The 19748-nt window shown below is 42.2% G+C and overlaps 2 protein-coding genes across 3 annotated transcripts in view; both read right to left on the bottom strand.

The window, feature by feature from the left end:
• rps7 (ribosomal protein S7) overlaps positions 1-19748 on the bottom strand; it is a 439982-nt gene that overhangs the window by 181152 nt on the left and 239082 nt on the right. The window lies entirely within an intron of this gene.
• The window catches only part of trappc12 (trafficking protein particle complex subunit 12), a 110258-nt gene that overhangs the window by 75105 nt on the left and 15405 nt on the right, over positions 1-19748 (bottom strand). For both annotated transcript variants that reach the window (XM_070884942.1, XM_070884943.1), the window contains 3 exons: positions 14240-14356; positions 3004-3117; positions 743-881 (listed from right to left, as the gene is read on the bottom strand). In XM_070884942.1, the coding sequence (XP_070741043.1) occupies positions 743-881; positions 3004-3117; positions 14240-14356 (370 nt within the window). The remainder of the gene's footprint in view (positions 1-742; positions 882-3003; positions 3118-14239; positions 14357-19748) is intronic.

The following is a 19748-nucleotide window of genomic DNA, read 5'->3' as shown; positions in this document are numbered from 1 at the left end:
ACAAGCTCTTCTCCAATTGAATATTTTTATATTTGCTTTTTCCTTCTATTTTTCCACAACTGCTTTAAACCCAATTATATTGTGATCACTGGTTCCCAAATGCTCTGCCACTTAATTCCCCAGAACTAGGTCAAGCACTGCTTCCTTCCTTATTGGTCTGGAAATGTACTGATTATGAAAGTTCTCCAGTACACATTTCAAGAATTCCTCCCCCGCTGTCCTTGACACTATGTGCCCAGTCTATATTAGGATAATGGAAGTCCTGCATCACCACTACTCTATTGTTCTTGCATCTTTCTGAAATTTGCCTGCAAATTTGCTCCTCCATCTCCTTCCCACTATTTGGTGGCCTATAACATAGATCCAGCAGCATAATAGTTCTTAACTCTACCTAAATAGATTCTGGCTTTGAACCCTCAAGTGCATCATCCTTTTTTCAGTGCTGTAGCAGTATATTTGATCAATACTGCCATACACCCTCCTTTGCTTCCTTCCCTATTTTTCCAGATTATATTGTAGCCATGTAATGTATATATGACAATATTTTTAGTTGCTCAGAAAATTATTTTCAGTATACATAAAGAATCATTCATGAAAATATGTAAAGTTGACATTTGCATTTTTTTGCTTCAGTCGAGGATAAATAAAAATGAATAAATAGTGATGGACTGAACAATTTTCTCCACTAAAGTGTCAATAAATGGAACACAATGCATGAACTTTGAACATAATAAAAAGTAACCTTTGCGTCCTGGGTACACATGAGGATAGTACTCATAGTACAAGTCTGGCTGGTCAAGGCTCCCGAATGGCTCAAATTCCACCTCAGCATTTTGGAACAAACTCAGCTTCATCAACAAGGCGAGTCGCACAAACCACAGCTGTAACAATGAACATATCATCCTTGAGTCTGCACTGTAATAAAATAAGGCTGTAACTTAAGAATGTTGAAAGTAAATATATGCACACACAATACCACTTAAAGTGTTTATTACTCCCTCATGGTTCTGCAGGTTTAATCTGATAAACAGCTGAGCTATACACACAAGGAAGATCCTACACTTGATCCCACGTCTTGTCAGTCAGTTGGTGTCAGTTGGGATAACAGTAGGATCAAAACAATTGGTCTCAGTGTTCCTGAGTTAGGAAGGGAAAAATCACCAGGATTTCCACTCCTGACTGCTGTCCAACAACCTCTCCTGGATCGATGTGTGGGGATGCCAAGTGAGACAGGATCAGACTTGGCTGTGATGGCCCCAGCATTGAATAACCTGCTAACAACTTACCATCAAGGATCAAATAAGAATAATGCCCACTTGCTTGGGTGAGGCACTGGAAGATAACCAGCAGCCATGGACCCATTCCTCAGAAACAGCAAATGCCTTCACTCAAGTGGGCAAGAGAGAAAACGGGCAAGAAAATAGTGGTGAAAAATGTATTTAAATGTCCTTTTCAGTTTCTCAAAATAGACACATCCAGAATGGCAGCCCAATTGTAATGCAGTGGACATGAATAGAAGCATCAACATTTACTATGTTTTGCCATACAGGAAAACTTTTCTACACTTTCATGGAAAAAGGGGTGTGGATGGAAACACACAAGTGTCCTCCACTGTGAATCAGCCAAAAAGGTTGTCGTGAGAAGGCAATACAAGTGCATGGGTTTACTTTTTCAAAAATATTGCAGTTTCTGATCTAACTCGGGAGCAGGGCCTCAGCTTCAGTCCTCCTAAGCCATCTTTAAGCATCATAGTGTGGTGAGCATAAGAATGGTCTAGTGGCTGCAATGATCCTTGAACGGATGGGACAGCCAATTGTTCAGTTTCTTGATAAATTAAATTGAGGGGAAAGGATGACTATGCGCCATCCCCAAAACATTCCTTTTATCTGCCCATTAGGGCATTTGTGAATGTATATTTTGGTCCTTTAGTATTTTTTGTGTGGTTATATTTACTTGAGTTAAAGATTGGCAAACAGGAGTACATTATACAAAATCTTGCACAGACCCTGTGATGTAACCTAGTTTCTCCATTTTGAATCCAATCAGAATGCCTCCATCGCAGATATACTTACTCCAGTAGCTCCACAACCGAAACATATAGGAGGCTCTTTTTCAATCCAGATTACACTGACTTGGTTCCGGAGGTAACTTTTGTTTAAAAAAAAAGACTTGCATTTATATAGTGCTGTTCATAACCCTCAGGACTTCCCAAAGCGCTTTACAGCCAATGATGTGTAGTCACTGTTGCATTGTAGGAAACGTGGCAGCCAATGCACACAGTAAGCTCCCACAAACAGCAATGTGATAATGACCAGATAATCTGTTTTAGTGATTTTGAATGATAAATATCAGCCAGAACACTGGGGGTAACTCCCATGCTCTTCTTCGAAATAGTGCCATGGGATCTTAAACATCCATCTAAGAACGCAGATTTAATCAGTTTAACGCCTCATCCGAAAGACAGCACCTCTGACAGTCCAGCACTGCACTGGAGTGTCAGCTTAGGTTTTTATGCTCAAGTTTCTGGAGTGGGACTTGAACCCACAACCTTCTGACTCAGAGGTAAGGGTGCTAGCCATGGAGCCACGGCTAACACAAACTGTAAAACCAAGTTGGAACATCCTGAGCTTTGAAGACTTAATTTTGCAGCCAAATTTAAAATGAATCTGTGTTACCTTATTTTTAAAATCTAAGTGCATTAATACCCAAAATGGAGCCGACCACCTACCAACGTAGCAACGACAATGGTGCTCTATGCCGGATGCAGATTCTGTTCCACAGAAAATAAGCATCAGCTGTGCGTTTCCCCCTGTACTTTAAATGTAATTACTAAAAGTAAACAGTTCTGATAGAATACAATGGAACCTCTTAATTATTACAGTAGTGATTTTTTTACAAAAACTGTATTTTCCCAAGAGCTGCACTTACATTATTTTAAAATCCATAAAGCTGGCCAACAATTCCAGAGGACCTAGAAACAACTCAAATTACACAACAACCTACCTGCACGGAATCTGTAGTATGGTTAGTCGGTTGACCACTTTTGCCATAGCCTTGACCATGTGCTGTGAGTAGTCGTCCACAGAGATCAACAGCGGCTCTCCAATTCTTAGTATTCTGTTAGCAGAGAAAGAAAATATTTACTAATCAATCAATAAGCTCAGGATATTTCAAGCAGGTATATTCTGTGGCATTAAATGTTATCTTCAAAAAGGCTACTATTAGTAAACATCTACCATGGGATTTCAGATCAGGATAAATATGCAAATTATCCAATAGGGGACATCAAAATACAAGCTAAATTCAATGTCAATCAATCAAAAATTCCAGATTTCTGGACAGGGGAAAATCTTGGTTCTAATTTAGCCAAGAACAATGGGATGAAAAGTTCTTCCAAGAGCCCTGCTAGAGGCATGGCTAGTTCTGGAGCATCTTCAGCACTACAGCCGGGGTGCTGTCAGGGCCCATAGCCTTTTTGTATCCAGTTCTGTATCTGTTTTTTGATATCATGTGGAGTGAATCGAATTGGCGGAAGACTGGTTTCGAGATGGTGGGGACGAGATGGATCATTCACTCGGCAATTCTGGTTGAAGATGGTTGCAAATGCTTCAACCTAGTCTTTTACACGCCCATGCTGGGCTCCACCATCATTGAGGATGGAGATGTTCATGGAGCCTCCTCCTTCTGTCCACTACCATTCATGATTAGATGTGGCAGGACAGCAGAGCTTTGATCTAGTCTGTTGGTTGTGGAATCGCTTAGTTCTGTCGATAGCATGCGGCTTCTGCTGTTTAGCATGCATGTCGTCCTGTGTTGCAGCTTCACTAGGTTGGCACCTCATTTTTAGGTATGCCTGATGCTGCTCCTGGCATGCTCTTCTTCATATCTCACTGGCCCCCTTGATGGTAATGGGTTGAGCGAGGGATATACCGGGAGGTTACAGATTGTGGTGGAATACCATTCTACAGTGCCCCATGGATGCCCAATTTTAAGCTTCTAGATCTATTCTGAATCGATTCCATTTAGCAGAGGTAGTGCCACACAACATGGAAACATAGAAAATAGGTGCAGTAGGCCATTCGGCCCTTCGAGCCTGCACAACCGTTCAAGATCATGGCTGATCATTCACCTCAGTAGTCCTTTCCTGCTTTCTCTCCATACCCCTTGATCCCTTTGGCCGTAAGGGCCATATCTAACACCCTCTTGAATATATCCAATCAACTGGCATCAACAACTCTCTGCGGTAGGGAATTCCACAGGTTAACAACTTTGAGTGAAGAAGTTTCTCCTCATCGCAGTCCTAAATGGCTTATCCTCTGGTTCGGGACTTCCCCAACATCGAGAACATTCTTCCTGCATCTAACCCGTCCAGTCCCGTCAGAATTTTAGATGTTTCTATGAGATCCCCTCGCATCTTTCTAACCTCCAGTGAATAAAGGCCCAGTCGATCCAGTCTCTCCTCATATGTCAGACCAGCCATCCCGGGAATCAGTCTGGTGAACCTTCGCTGCACTCCCTCAATAGCAAGAATGTCCTTCCTCAGATTAGGAGACCAAAACTGAACACAATATTCCAGGTGAAGCTTCATCAAGGCCCTGTACAACTGCAGTAAGACCTCCCTGCTCCTATACTCAAATCCCCTAGCTATGAAGGCCAACATACCATTTGGCTTCTTCACCGCCTGCTGTGCCTGCATACTAACTTTCAATGACTGATGTACCATGACACCCAGGTCTCGTTGCACCTCCCCTTTTCCTAATCTGCTACCATTCAGATAATATTCTGCCTTCATGTTTTTGCCCCCAAGGTGGATAACCTCACATTTATCCACATTATACTGCTTCTGCCATGCATTTGCCCATTCACCTAACCTGTCCAAGTCACTCTGCAGCCTCTTAGCGTCCTCCTCACAGCTTACACCGCCACCCAGTTTAGTGTCATCTGCAAACTTGGGAGATATTACACTCAATTCCTTCATCCAAATCATTAATGTATATTGTAAATAGCTGAAGTCCCAGCACCGAGCCCTGCGGCACACCACTAGTCACTGCCTGCCATTCTGAAAAAGACCAGTTTATCCCGACTCTCTGCTTCCTGTCTGCCAACCAGTTCTCTATCCACGTCAGTACATTATCCCCAATATCGTGTGCTTTAATTTTGCACACCAATCTCTTGTGTGGCACCTTGTCAAAAGCCTTTTGAAAGTCCAAATACACCACATCTGCTGGTTCTCCCTTGTCCACTCTACGAGTTACATCCTCAAAAAATTCCAGAAGATTTGTCAAGCATGATTTCCCTTTCATAAATCCATGCTGACTTGGACCGATCTTGTCACTGCTTTCCAAGTGCGCTGTTATTTCATCTTTAGTAATTGATTCCAACATTTTCCTCACTACTGATGGAGAGTGTTGTCATTGTGAAGATTGAACTTCGTCTCCACAAGGATTGTGTGGTGGTCACTCCTACCAATACTGTCATGGACAGATATATCGGCAACAAGTAGATTGGTGAAGACAAGATCAAGTAGGTTTTTCTCTAGTGTTAGTTCTCTCATCAACTGTCACAGCCACAGTCTGGCAGCTTTGTTCCTCAGGTTTTGACCAGCTCGGTGAGCAGTGGTGTCACTGAGCCACTCTTGGCGCTGGACATTGAAGTCCCCCACCCAGAGTAGGTTCTGTGCCCTTACTCTTCCAAGTGGTGTTCAACATGGAAGAGTACGGATTAGTCAGCTGAGGGAGGGCAGTAGATGGTAATTAGCAGGAGGTTTCCTTGCCCATGTCTGACCTTATGCCTGGAGACTTCGTGGGGCCCAGAGTCAATGTTGAGGACTCCCAGGGCCACTCCCTCCCTGTGGTATTCCGCTGTGTCGCCACCTCTGGTAGGTCTGTCCTGCCGGTGAGACAGGACATATCCAGGGATGGTGACGGAAGAGTCTGGGAAATTGGCTGAAAGGTATGATTCTGAGAGTATGACTGTATCAGTGTTTCACTGGCCAAGTATGACTACGCCAGGACTAGTCTACAGATGAGCCATGATCTAATTAAATGACAGAACAGGCTCAAGGGGCAAAATTACCAAATCCCATTCCTGTTTGATTGTATGAATTTTAATATTTTTATTGCATTATATCAATAGTTGAAGTATATACAAGAAAAGATAATGACAAATGTAATTTGTTACATTTTGGGACAGCTCTCCCAATTTTGGCCCACTTGCAGGATCGACTGGGCTGGGTGTATCTTTGTCACGTCTGAATCCGGTGCTGAGGTCGATGCCGGATGGTCCGGTTTTATTCTTCTTATAGTTTTACGTAGCAGTTTAATAAAAACGGAGTGGTTTACTAGGCCATTTCAGAGGACAGTTAAGAGTCAATCACATTGCTGTGGGTCTGGAGTCACATACAGGTCAGACCAGGTAAGGACAGCAGATTTCCTTCCCTAAAGGACAATAGTGAACCTGATATGTTTTTACGACAATCCAGTTATTTTCATGGTCACCATTGCTGACACTAGCTTTTTATTCCAGATTTATTTAATGAACTGAATTTAAGTTCCCAAACTGCCGTGGTGGGATTTGAACACACGTTGCCGGATCATTAGTCCAGGCCTCTGGATTAATAGTTCAAGAATAAACCACTATGCTACCATATCCCATCTGATGTGTAATTTTAATTAGTTTCTAATTTCAGAAACTTCAGCTGTAACCTTTACTGAAGTTCATTAAACACAGTGTTTCACTGGCAGAGCATCTAGAACAACGAAATCCTACAGGACGAAAGTCACTGTCAATAGTTTAAAATGGTTACTGCAGCAGTTACTGGACATTGAGGGCTCCCAAAATGTAACAAAATACATTTGTCATTACGTTTTCTTGAATTTACTTCCACTATTGATGAAATGCAATAAAAATATTAAAATGCACACACAGTCAAATATGAACAGGAGTAGATCATTTAGCCCATTGAATGTTTTGCCATTCAATTAGATGATGGCTGATCTGTCCTTCAACTTCATTTGCATTAAATTACAGAGAATATACAGTACAGAATCAGGCCATTTGGCCCAACTAGTCCATGCTGGCTCCACTCGCGCCTCCTCCCATTTTTCCTCATCTAAATCTATCAGCATAACCCTCAATTCCCTCCTCCCGCATATGCTTATCTAGCCTCCCCTGAAATGCATCAATACTATTTGCCTCAACCACTCCCTGTGGTAGCGTGTTCCACATTCTCTCCAATCTCTGGGTAAAGAGTTTCTTCTGAATTCCCCATTTGATTTCTTCGTGACTATCTTATATTGATGGCCTCTAGTTATGTGCTTCCCCACAAGAGGAAACATTCTCTCTGTATCCACTCTATCAAAACCTTTCATAATTTTGAAGAACTGTATTAGGTCCCCCTGAGCCTTCTTTTTTCAAGAGCAGAGACCCAGTCTGTTCCTGATCGATATAACCTCGCATTTCTGGTATCACCCGTGTACATCTTTTTTGCATCCTCTCTAGTGCCTCTATATACTTTTTATATATGGTGACCAGAACTGTACACAATATTCCAAGTGTGGGTCAACGAAGGTTTGTTCCAAGTTTAATACAACTTCTCTATTTTTCAATTCTTTCCCGTTAGAAATAAACCCTAGCGTTGGTTTGCTTTTTTTTTTAAAATGGTCTTATTGATGTGTGTCGCTATTTTTGTGATTTGTGTATTTGTACTCGCAGATTCCTTTGCTCCTCTACACCATTAAGATTCTAATTTTCCAAGTAAAGTGACCTCCTTAGTTTTCTTAACAAAATATAATACCACAGACTTATCGATATTGAAATTCATTTGCCAATGGTAAGAACATAAGAAATAGGAGTAGGAGTAGGCCATTTGGCCCCTCAAACCTGCGCGCCATTTAATAGATCATGGCTGATCTGATCTTGGGCTCAGCTCCACTTCCCTGCCGGCTCCCCATAACCTTCACTTCCTTATCGTTCAAAAATCCGTCTATCTCCACCTTATATTTATTCAATGACCCAGCCTCCACTGCTCTCTGGGGCAGAGAATTCCACAGATTTACAACCCTCAGAAGAAATTCCTCCTCATCTCAGTTCTAAATGGGTGACCCCTTATTCTTAAGCTATGCCCCCTAGTTCTAGATTCCACAAGTGGAAACATCCTCTCTGCATCGATCTTGTCAAGCCTCCTCAGTATCTTCGATGTTTCAATAAGATCACCTCTCATTCTTCTAAATGCCAATGAGTATAGGCCCAACCTGCTCAACCTTTCTTCATAAGTCAACCCCTTCATCTCAGGAATCAACCAAGTGAACCTTCTCTGAACTGCCTCCAATGCAAGTAGATCCTTCCTTAAATAAGGAGACCAAAACTGTATGCAGTACTCTAGGTGTGGTCTCACCAATACCCTGTACCGTTGTAGCAGGATTTCCCTGCTTTTATACTCCATCCTCCTTGCAATAAAAGGCCAACATTCCATTTGCCTTCCTGATTACTTGCTGTACCTGCATACTAACTTTTTGTAATTCCTGCACAAGATCCCCCACAGGTCCCTCTGTACTGCAGCATTTTGTAATCACTCTCAATTTAAATAATAATTTGCTTTTTTATTTTTCCTTTAAAGTGGATAACCTCACACTTTCCCACATTGTACTCCATCTGCCAAATGTTTGCCCACTCACTAAGCCTGTCTACAAAAATTCCCTTTGCAGATTGTGTCCTCCTCACAACTTGCTTTCCCACCCATCTTTGTATTATCATTAAACTTGGCTACATTGCACTCAGTCCCTTCATCCAAGTCATTAATATAGATTGTAAATAGCTGAGGCGCCAACACTGATCCCTGTGGCATCCCACTAGTTACCGTTTGCCAACCGGAAAATGACCCATTTATTCCGACTCTCTGTTTTCTGTTAGTTAGCCAGCCAATCCTCTATTCATACTAATATATTACCCCCAACCCCGTGAGCTCTTATCTTGTGCAGTAACCTTCTCTGTGGCACATTAGCGTATGCCTTCTGGAAATCCAAATACACCACATCCACTGGTTCCTCCTTATCCACCCTGCCATTACATCCTCAAAGAATTCCAACAAATTTATCAAACATGACTTCACCTTCATAAATCCATGCTGACTCTGCCTGACTGAATTATGACTTTTCAAATGTCCTGCTACTTCCTCCTTAATAATGGACTCCAGCATTTTCCCAACGACAGATGCTAGGCCAACTGGTCTATAATTTCCTGCTTTCTGTCGCCGTCCTTTCTTGAATAGGGGCGCTATATTTGCAGTTTTCCAATCCGCTGGGACCTCTCCAGACTCGAGAATTTTGGTAGATTGCAACCAATGCATCCACTATCTCTGCAGCCACTTCTTTTAAGACCCTAAGATGCAGGCTATCAGGTCCAAGAGTCTTATCCACCTTTAGTTCCAATATTTTAATTAAGTACTTTTTCTTTAGTGATAGTTTTAAGTCCGCACCCCCCTCCCCGCCCCTTGATTATCTATTATAGGGATGTTCTTATTGTCTTCTACTGTTAAGAGCGATACAAAATATTTGTTCAAAGTCTCTGCCATTTCCCTGTTCCCCATGATATTCCCATTCTGCAAGTTTATTACCTACCTTTGATCCATATTCCTCGATACATTGGAAATAGTTTTTCTTTATTTACTCTATCTAAATCCTTAATGACCTTGAATACCAGCCTTCTCTGCTCTAAGGGCAACAACCCCAGCTTCTCAGTCTATCCACGTATCGGCAATAAAAATCTGTCAATCACAATCTTGAAAATTTTAATTATAGAATCATAGAATAGTACAGCGCAGAAGGTGGTCATTCAGCCCTTCGAGTTTATGCCAGCTCTTTTGAAGAGCAATCTATTTAGTCCCATTCGCCCGCTCTTTCCCCATATCCCTGCAATGTTTTCTCCTTCAAGTATTTATCCAATTCCCTTTCGAAGACTATTATTGAATCTGTATCCACCACCCTATCAGGCAGTGCATTCCAAATCCTAACCATCCATTGCGTAAAAAGGTTTTCCCTCTGGTTGCATCTGGTTCTTTTGCCAATCATCTTAAATCTGTGCCCTCGTGTACTTGACCCTTCGGCTACTGGAAATAGTTTCTCTTTATTTATTCTATCTAAACCCTTCATGACCTTAAATACCTCTATCAAAACTCCTCTTAGCCTTCTCTGCTCTACAGACAACATCCCCAGCTTCTCAGTCTAACCATGCATCTGTAATGCCTCATTCTTGGCACTATTCTAGTAAATCTCTTCTGCACCCACTCCAAAGCCTTCCTGATTTCACACCTGAATGGCCAAACTGTGGGGGAGGGTTTTAACTAATTTGGCAGGAGGAGTGGAGCCACAATGAAGCACTGAGGAAAAACAAGGTGCATAGAGGACTGAAGAGACAACCAGCATTAGAATAAATAGTCCAGAAAGAGAAGGGACCAGACAGGGCAAAGCAGACCAAGGTGGGTTTGAAGGGCATCGCGTAAATACACGGAGCATGCCAAATAAGGTTGGTGAGCAGCTTGCACAAGTCGCCACATGGGGTTAGGATATCGTGGCAATAACAGAGACCTGGCTCAAACAAGGGCAGGAATGGAAACTTAACATCCTTCGCTATAAAGTATTCAGGAGGGATAGGAAAGGGAAAAAAAGATTGGTGAGGTGGGGAAGTGATTAAAGATACTGTTACAGCCCTGGAAAGGGATGATGTACTAGAGGGTTCAAAGACAGAACACTGCTGGGTGTATACTATAAGACCACCAAATTGTGTGGAAGGAGATGTAAATTTCAGAGCGATGTAAAAACAATAGGATAGTGACATTTCAGTCCTAACATTGATTGAAATAAAAAGTGTTAAGGGCAAGGAGGGAGGGAATTTCTGAAATGTGTACAGGAGAACTTTCTTGATCAGTTTGTTTGCAGCCCAACAAGGATTGGAAACAATACTGGATCTAGTTCTGAGGAATGAAGTGGGGCAAGTGGAGCTTCTTTCAGTGGGAGGGGTTTTAGTGGGAGAGCATCTGGAAAACAGCGACAACAAGATCATTAGGATTAGAGTAGTTGTGGAAAAGGTAAGGTGAAAATACTCAACTGGAAGTGTTAAAAAGGGATCTGGCCCAGGTGGATTGCAGACAAAATTTGGCAGGGAAAATAATAAATGAGCAATATGAGGCCTTGAAAAAGAAAGTTAAATTTACATAGCGCCTTTCATGACCACCGGACGTCTCAAAGCGTTTTACAGCCAATGAAGTACTTCTGGAGTATAGTAACTGTTGTAATGTGGGAAATGCGGCAGCCAAATTGCGCACAGCAACTTGATAATGATCAGATAAACTGCTTTTTTGTTATGTTGATTGAGGGATAAATATTGGTCAGGACACTGGGGATAACTCACCTGCTCTTATTCAAAATAGTGCCATGGGATCTTTTACATCCACCTGAGGGGGCAGACGGGGCCTCGGTGAAAGATGGTACCCCCTACAGTGCAGCACTGCGCTGGAATGTCAGCCTAGATTTATGTGCTCAAATCCTGCAGTGGGATTTGTACCCACCACCTTTGTGCTCCCCATTTAGCCACAGCTGACACAGCTTGAAGGGAGAGACAGTTCAGATACATCATCATAGGCAGTCCTTCGAAATCGAGGAAAACTTGCTTCCACTCTAAAAGTGAGTTCTCAGGTGACTGAACAGTCCAATACAGGAACTACAGTCTCTGTCAGAGGTGGGACAGACAGTTGTTGGAGGAAAAGGTGGGCAGGGAGTCTGGTTTGCTGCACGCTCCATCCGTTTATTTTCTGCATGCTCTCGGCGATGAGAAGCGAGGTGCTCAGCCCCCTCCCGGATGTTCTTCCTCCACTTAGGGCAGTCTTTGGCCAGGAACTCCCAGGTGTCGGTGGGGATGTTGCACTTAAATCAAGGAAGCTTTGAGGGTGTCCTTGAAACGCTTCCTCTGTCCACCTGGGGTTTGCTTGCCATGTAGGAGTTCAGAGTAGAGTACTTGCTTTGGGAGTCTTGCGAACAATGTGGCCCGCCCAACGGAGCTGGTCGAGTATGGTCAATGCTTCGATGTTGGGGATGTTGGCGCGTCTGTCCGCCCAGGGGATTGGCAGGATCTTGTGGAGACATCGTTGTGAATGTTTAAAAATGTATAGAGACACTGAAGTTGAGAATGTGGGAATTGTATAGGGACAGTATAAGCTAACAAAGAATTCATGGAGGAATAGCCATGACATCTCAGACTCGAGACTGCGAAATGTTACAACACTAACACATATTGAAACAAAACCCACAGCTTGCAGAAAAACCTCAAGGTCTTATTAAATCATGTTATTAACCTGAAACATTAACAGAAGGTCTTTGTTTAAAATCAGACCATACTTAGGTCGGCTTATGAGTGGACAAAGGGAAAGAGGGATCAAAAGAGATAGGCTGAACTAGGATGTCACTCTAGCCCTATCTTGTTATCTTTTGCCGAAAATGTATAACCATCGTCCCTTTACAATGTAACGTCACTTTGTCCGTAGGAAGTGAGTGCGTTCGAACAGACTTGCATTCCTTCTGTCTGATAAGGTCCCCGATCGGGATTTGCTTTTTAAATAAAAGCTTGCTTTGTTTAAAGCACAAACGGTATTCGTTTCAGTAATTTTGCTGAACCAGATTGAGGTAAAAGAATCCAGAAATCAACATCGTTAGTAGTATTTCTCCAGTGATTTGATATGTCTACTGTATATGGTCCATGCTTCTGAGCCACACAGGAGGGCGGGCATCACGACAGCCCTGTAGACCATAAGCTTGGTGCCAGATTTAAGGGCTGATCTTCGAACACGCTTTTCCTCAGGTGGCCGAATGCTGCGCTGGCGCACTGGAGGCGGTGTTGAACCTCATCGTCGCTGTTTGCCCTTGCTGGTAATAGACTACCGAGGCATGGAAAGTAGTCCACATTGTCCAAGGCCGCGCCATGGATCTTGATGACTAGGGAGCACAACCTTTGTGCTCCCCACTGAGCCACATTTGACACAGCTTGAAGGGAGACACAGTTCAGGTACAAACTAAACAGCGTCCCATGATGGGGAAAGGATGGGTATGCAAAGCTGGAGCTCCCTGGGTGACTAAAGAAATTGAGATTAAAATGAAACAGAAAAAGGAGTGTGGTGGAAGCAGATCAATTAGTAACTTTCAAAAGGGAATTGGATATGTACTTGAAAAGGAAACATTTATTTTATAGGGAAAGAGTGGGGGAGTGAGACCAATTGGATAGTTCTTTTAAAGAGTTGGCACAGGCACGATGGGCCGAATAGCCGTATTCTATGCTGTCCGATTCTACGATTCTGATTTTAAATGTGTGCCTCAATGTTCTGAATTCCTCCACCAGAGGAAATAGTTGTTCTGCATCCACCCTATCTTGTCCCTTTATCATTTTAAAGACCTCAATTAAATCATCTCTCAAGATTCTAAACTGAAGGCAATACACACCAAGTTGTTAAAAAATTGATTCATGTGGACATCACTGGCATTTATTGTCCATCCCTAATTGCCTTTGAGAAGGTGGTGGTGGTGAGCCACCTTCTTGAACTGCTGCAGTCCATGTGGTGAAGGTACTCCCACAGTGCTGATAGGTAGGGTGCTCCAGGATTTTGACCCAGCGACGATTAGAAAATGGCAATATATTTCCAAGTCAGGATTGTGAGTGATTTGGAGGGGAACTTGGAGGTGGTAGTGTTCCAATGCACCTGCTGTCCTTGTCTTTCTAGGCAGTAAAAGGAAAAGGGCAGCAGGCTTATGCAACTTGTCTCAATTTAATCCTTTAAGCCCAGGTATTATATTGGTGAATCTGCGATGAAAATTGATTTTAGAGGCTTACAGGATCTGGGGTCAGGAACAACTATTTGTTTTCCCAGAGTGGCGAGAGGGGGAAGGCGAGACTTCAGCAGTATAATTTTCTGAAAAATGTGGAGGACGAATCGAACAGCATTCAGTATAGAAATATAAAATATGTCTTTCTAACGCACAAAAACCCTTTCAAGCTACTGAATAAATAAGCTAAAAAGGACAGACAACAAATATTGCTGCATGTTAATGAGAGCAGACAGGAATACTGAAGGATTCCTTCCCTTCTGCACGCCATTCTCGGGTAACAAGCCATCCACAGCAATGTCAAAGTGAAATAAAGAAAGAATGCTTTCTTATATATGTGTGATAACACTGTATATGGAGGATCCTTTACTTACTATTAATTGCTTGAGTCCCACAAAGGACTGCTCCACAGCATTTGCAGTCAAAGCTTGTCTTTTCATTGCAGCCTGTTCTCCCAAAAACCGCAGCATTACTTCCCTGACAGCATCACCCTGAAAGGATCAGAGCACATCCGCATACAGTTTGATTAATGAGTCATTTGCAGCAGACAACGCAGTTCTATCCTGGAGCTTTAAATTCCACGTGTTTATATTTCACACACACACACACTATATTCATACATACACTGAAGCAAAGCAACTTGATTTTGAATAATTACTATTCATGTTGAAAATCGAGCAAAGTTACAAATGAACATGGGCAAATGTATAAGAATGGTTATACAAATGGAAGGAATACCTATATTAAAAAAAAACTTACATCTGCATGCACGTCCTTCAACTTTACAATTATAAATTCCTATGTCTATATCTCTAAGGCAAACTACCATGTAAACTGGTCATGCTGCAATACATCCTGCTGCCAGTGGTGGCACTATTGTATCTCAGCTTTGCATCACCTCAGCCTGCACTGCAGAGAAACTATCTTTCTGCTTCCAAAATTGCCATAAGCTTTGCATTTAAATATAAAATCCAAGCAATATATAAAAATAAGGGAATACATCACTTCAAAATGGATAATGAATTACATCTGCATGTTTTAGTCCAATTATCCCTCCCTGCAACTTTTTTATCTGAAGACTAACTTGGTCATCAACTAGTATTTTTTTAAAGCTATTTGCCAACGTTGTTCAGGACTTTTCCTTACCCACTTTTAAGTTCCTTACCTAAAATAGACTGGAGAAACAATTAGATCAATTGTCTCTCCATAGATTAGGCCCAACAGGTAATGTTAATTGGATAGCACCCTCAGCATGGATTTTTCTTCTTGGAAAAGATCCAAAAAGCCTCATCCTTGAGTATTGAGAATAACACCTCGAAACACCCAACTTAAAAAAAATCTTACCTGGCCTTTGTTTCCTTTACTAAAGCAAGAAATGGCAAAGGGTGATGGGAGTCGATATTAGGAGAAGCAACATCAGATTCTAGTGTCTGTTAATGTTCCCTGTAATTTTTTTGGCGCTGCAGTCCCTTTAAGCAGGCGCGCTTTTTGCATTGAAAAGCCGGCAGGCTGGCTGCACGGGTTCCCTAGAGCACCGCGCTGTCCGCTTGACTGCGTATGGGAACAAAAGAAAGATGGGAAGCCAATCACCTCATGATGTTGAAGATTTTTTTCCCCCCGGTGAGTTCCAGAGGGTAAAATGATCTAGTGCCTTGAATAGATTTTCTCAATCTAAGCTTGAAAATCATGTGATCTTCCACTTGCATTGTAGATGGTGCGGTTTCAAAGCTATCCTCAGTTCTTTTAAAAAATGGAAGCAGCTGCTTTATAAGACATTTTCAGATTAACGAGTGTGCACTTGAAAGAAACGTGTGTATAAGGGAGATATTGACACGTTTTCTGTTTCATTCATTTATTCTCCACACAGGACCAGGGTTATGCCACAATACTGACACTGAAGATGGGTCAGGTACACTAAAGAGCACATCTTTCTTACAAGACAGATTTACATGAATTGAATGACTGATATCACATTGCCAATTCATGTCTGAAATCTGCACTGAACCCAGACTGACAGTATGAGAAACTATAATTATGACTATTTTCACTGGAACAGAGATGGTTGAAAGGAAATTAAACAAGTTTCCAAAAACATTTTTTTTCAATCATTCATCAGGATGCGGGTGTCATAGGCAAGGCCGGCATTTATTGCCCTACCCTAGTTATTCTTGAAGGTTTTGGTGGACCGCCTTCTTGAACCACTGCAGTTTGTGGGGTTAAGGGACTCAACGACAACAACTTGTATTTATATAGTGCCGTTAACGTAGTGAAATGTCCCAAGGCGCTTCACAGGAGTATTATGAGATAAAGCAATACTCCCACAATACTGTTGGGTAGGAAGTCCAGGATTTTAACCAAGCGACAACAAAGGAAGGGCGACACATGTTGAAGTCATAAATAGCATTTTGAGCTACAAACAGTGTGTGACTTGGAGGTGATAGTGTTCCCATGCAGCTGGTTTCTTTGTCCTTCTAAAGTATTGGTCATGACTATCCTGTCATGGGCTTCTACCAACAATTACTACCAATCGATACCCTACTCCAAGGAACACAACATTCCTTCTGCCGCATCCCCTGAAAAATTTAGCAAATCTATTAATATTCCTATAACCTGCAATCTTCTCAACAGATGCCAATCTAACACCCTTCAACTACCTCTTTTGCAAATCAATCCACCGTATGGGGAAAAATTTTTTTTTCTAATCTCCAACCTTAATCAAGGCTTATGAATTTTATACTCGTCTTATGCTTATTACCAAGTTTGCTTATTGATCTATGTATAATGATGAAACTTGAATCTTTGCACAATCCTGTCTACAAAATCTTACGACTTACCATGTTTGTCACAATTCTGTGTTAACTTTTTTCCATGATAAATTCCCATGTCCACATTTATAAATCAAAATTGTCTACATAAACTGGTCACATGGTAATTGCAGCCTCCCACCAAAGATGGTGCTGTGCCACCTCAGTTTTGCATCTCATAGCTTCTCGCCCTGTACTTCAGAGAAAATCCTATTCTCCAACCAACTTTACCGCTTCCCAAATTATGCAAGTTTTTCTATTTAACTATAAGGTATATAGGGAGTCAACCAAGTGTTGAGTGCAGGTGAACATGGTTAGAAAGTGAAGGAATAAATGGAACAAGGGACACAGACCCCATTTTAAAGACAGTCTGTTCTTATTTACACATTCCCATTAATTAGTTCTTATGTCTACATTTATACTTGAATTACATCTGTGCACCCTGGTCCAATTATCCCATCCTCCAACAGCTTTTTTGAGGTAAGGTGGCCAAACTCCATGGCAAACTCCAGAGTTGGTCTCAACACTGATCTACACAATGTTAGTACCACGATATTGGATTTCCATTTTTATAACTGCTTTACACTAACCAGATACTTACAACCTATGGTCAATGACTACAAATATGACTACCAAATTGTTTACCTTTCCTGTTTTTGCAAATGAGGAATATTTCATGTTGTACACATTTACTGCTCTTTGTTCCTATACAAATTACCCCAAATTTATACACCTGAAAATCAATCGGTCGCACCTCAGTCAACTATAACATTAGTCCAATTCTCTCTGCTTTCTACTCATTACCTGCCACATGTATGCATCATCAGCAAACTTAATATCCTAAAAATAACTGGTTTCATTTCATTCGCAAATATTGTGAACACAGGGTCTGTATTCTCTTACAATATCACTGGTTACTTTCTCGTCACATAGAGCACGTTCTATGTCACCTCTCGTGGTGCCTCTCTCAATCCACTTAGACAATTTACCATATTCCTTCAGCCTTAACCTTCCTTACTGGTATCACAAGTAACTTTGTCAAAAATACTTGCAATTCCAAGAAAACTGCATCTTCCAGACTACACTCATCCTCAAATTCCAGCAGGATTGACTTGACTTCTAGCACCATGCTGACTACTCCCTATAATACATGTGCTCATTATATATTCATTTATAGCATCCCATATAATGCACTCCAATTATTTCCCATATGGATTACTAAACTGTAATTACTAAATTTGTGCTTTATTTTTTCAATTTTGAGCTATACCACTTACTAGGACTGGAAATTATCCCCTGCATGATGACTGATTTGAAGAATCTATTCAATGTAGCTGCCATATTCTGATCATCTGTAATAGGTTTTAAACCCAATTTACCCTTAAGTGGAACCACCTGTTCTTTGACATTCCTTCTGCTCTTAGTTTACTTGCTCATTGGGGTCTTCCTGCTGCTCTATACAAATTTGTCTCCTTCATTTTTTGAATTCGTTCCGAGGATGTGGGTGTCGCTGGCAAGCATTTATTGCCCATCCCCAATTGCCCTACAGAAGATGGTGCTGGTGAGCCACCTTCTTGAACTGCTGCAGTCTGTGTGGTGAAGGTACTCCCATAGCGCTGTTAGGGAGTGAGTTCCAGAATTTTGACCCAGTAATGATGCAGAATGGCAATATATTTCCAAGTCAGGATGGTGTGTAATTTGGAGGGGAGCTTCGAGGTGGTGGCATTTGCATGTGCCTGCTGCCCTTATCCTTCTAGGTGGTAGAGGTCTGGTTAGGAGGCTGCGGGTTCCAGTCCTACTCCAGGATTTGAACACATATGCTAGGTTGACAGTCCAGTACCACTTTTCAGGTGACAGATTAAATTAAGGTCTGATCTGCTTGTTCAGGTGGACAATAAAAATCCAACAATAATATTCAAAGAAGAGGACTGAGGTCTCCCAATGTACTAGCCAATATCTTTCCCTCAACCAATGGCGCCAAAAGTATAGATAAAACAGTGATTTGTGCTGTTTTAGGACCTTGCTGTATGCAAAATAGCTACCACATTCAATTGCATAACAGCTACGGTACCCCGGTGCTGGAGGGAGTGAGTGTTTAAGGTGGTGGATGAGGGCAGCTCTGTCCTGGATGGTCTCAAGCTTCTTTAGTGTTGTTGGAACTACACTCATCCAGGCATGTGGAGAGTATTCCATCACACTCCTGACATGTGCCTTCTGGATGGTGGAAAGGCTTTGGGGATTCAGGTGGTGAGACACTCGGTGCAGAATACCCAGCCGCTGACCTGCTCTTGTTGCCACAGCATTTATGTGGCTGGTCCAGTTAAGCTTATGATCAAAGGTGATCCCCAAGATGTCGATGGTGGGGAATTCAGCAATGGAAATTCCATCGAATGTTAAGGGCTGGTGGTTAGACTCTTACTTGTAGGAGAAAGTCTTTGCCTGGCACTTGTGTAGCGCGAATGTTACTTGCCACTTATCAGCCCAAGTATTGCTGCATGTGAGCATGGACTGCTTCATTATCTGAGGAGATGCAAATGGCATTGAACACTGTGCCGTTATCAGCAAACATCCCCACTTCTGACTTTGCAATGGAGGGAAGGTCATTGATGAAGCAGCTGAAGATGGTTGTGCCTAGGGCACTGCTCTGAGGAACTCCTGCAGCGATGTTCTGGGGCTGTGATGATTGACCTCCAACCAATCATCTTCCTCTGTGCTAGGTTTGACTCCAGCCAGTGTAGAGCTTACCCACTGATTCCCATTGACTTCTGTTTTACTAGGGCTCCCTGATGTCACATTAGGTCAAATGCTGCCTTGATGTCAAAAGCAGTCACTCTCACCTCACCAATTGAGCTCTTTTGTCCATGTTTGGTCTCAATCTGTAATGAGGTCTGGAGTCGAACGGCCTAGGCGGAACCCAAACGCAGTATCGGTGGGCAGGTTATTGGTAAGTGCCGCTTGACAGCACTGTCGATGACACCTTCCATCACTTTGCTGATGATTGAGAGTAGTCTGATGGGACGGTAATTGGATGGATTGGATCTGTCCTACTTTTTGTGGTCAGGACCTGGGCAGTTTGCCA

The sequence above is a fragment of the Pristiophorus japonicus genome, chromosome 7 (assembly GCF_044704955.1).
Source record: "Pristiophorus japonicus isolate sPriJap1 chromosome 7, sPriJap1.hap1, whole genome shotgun sequence".
NCBI lineage: Eukaryota > Metazoa > Chordata > Chondrichthyes > Pristiophoridae > Pristiophorus > Pristiophorus japonicus.
Note: the sequence above shows the minus strand (reverse complement) of the source record. Positions and strands in the feature narration are given on the sequence as shown.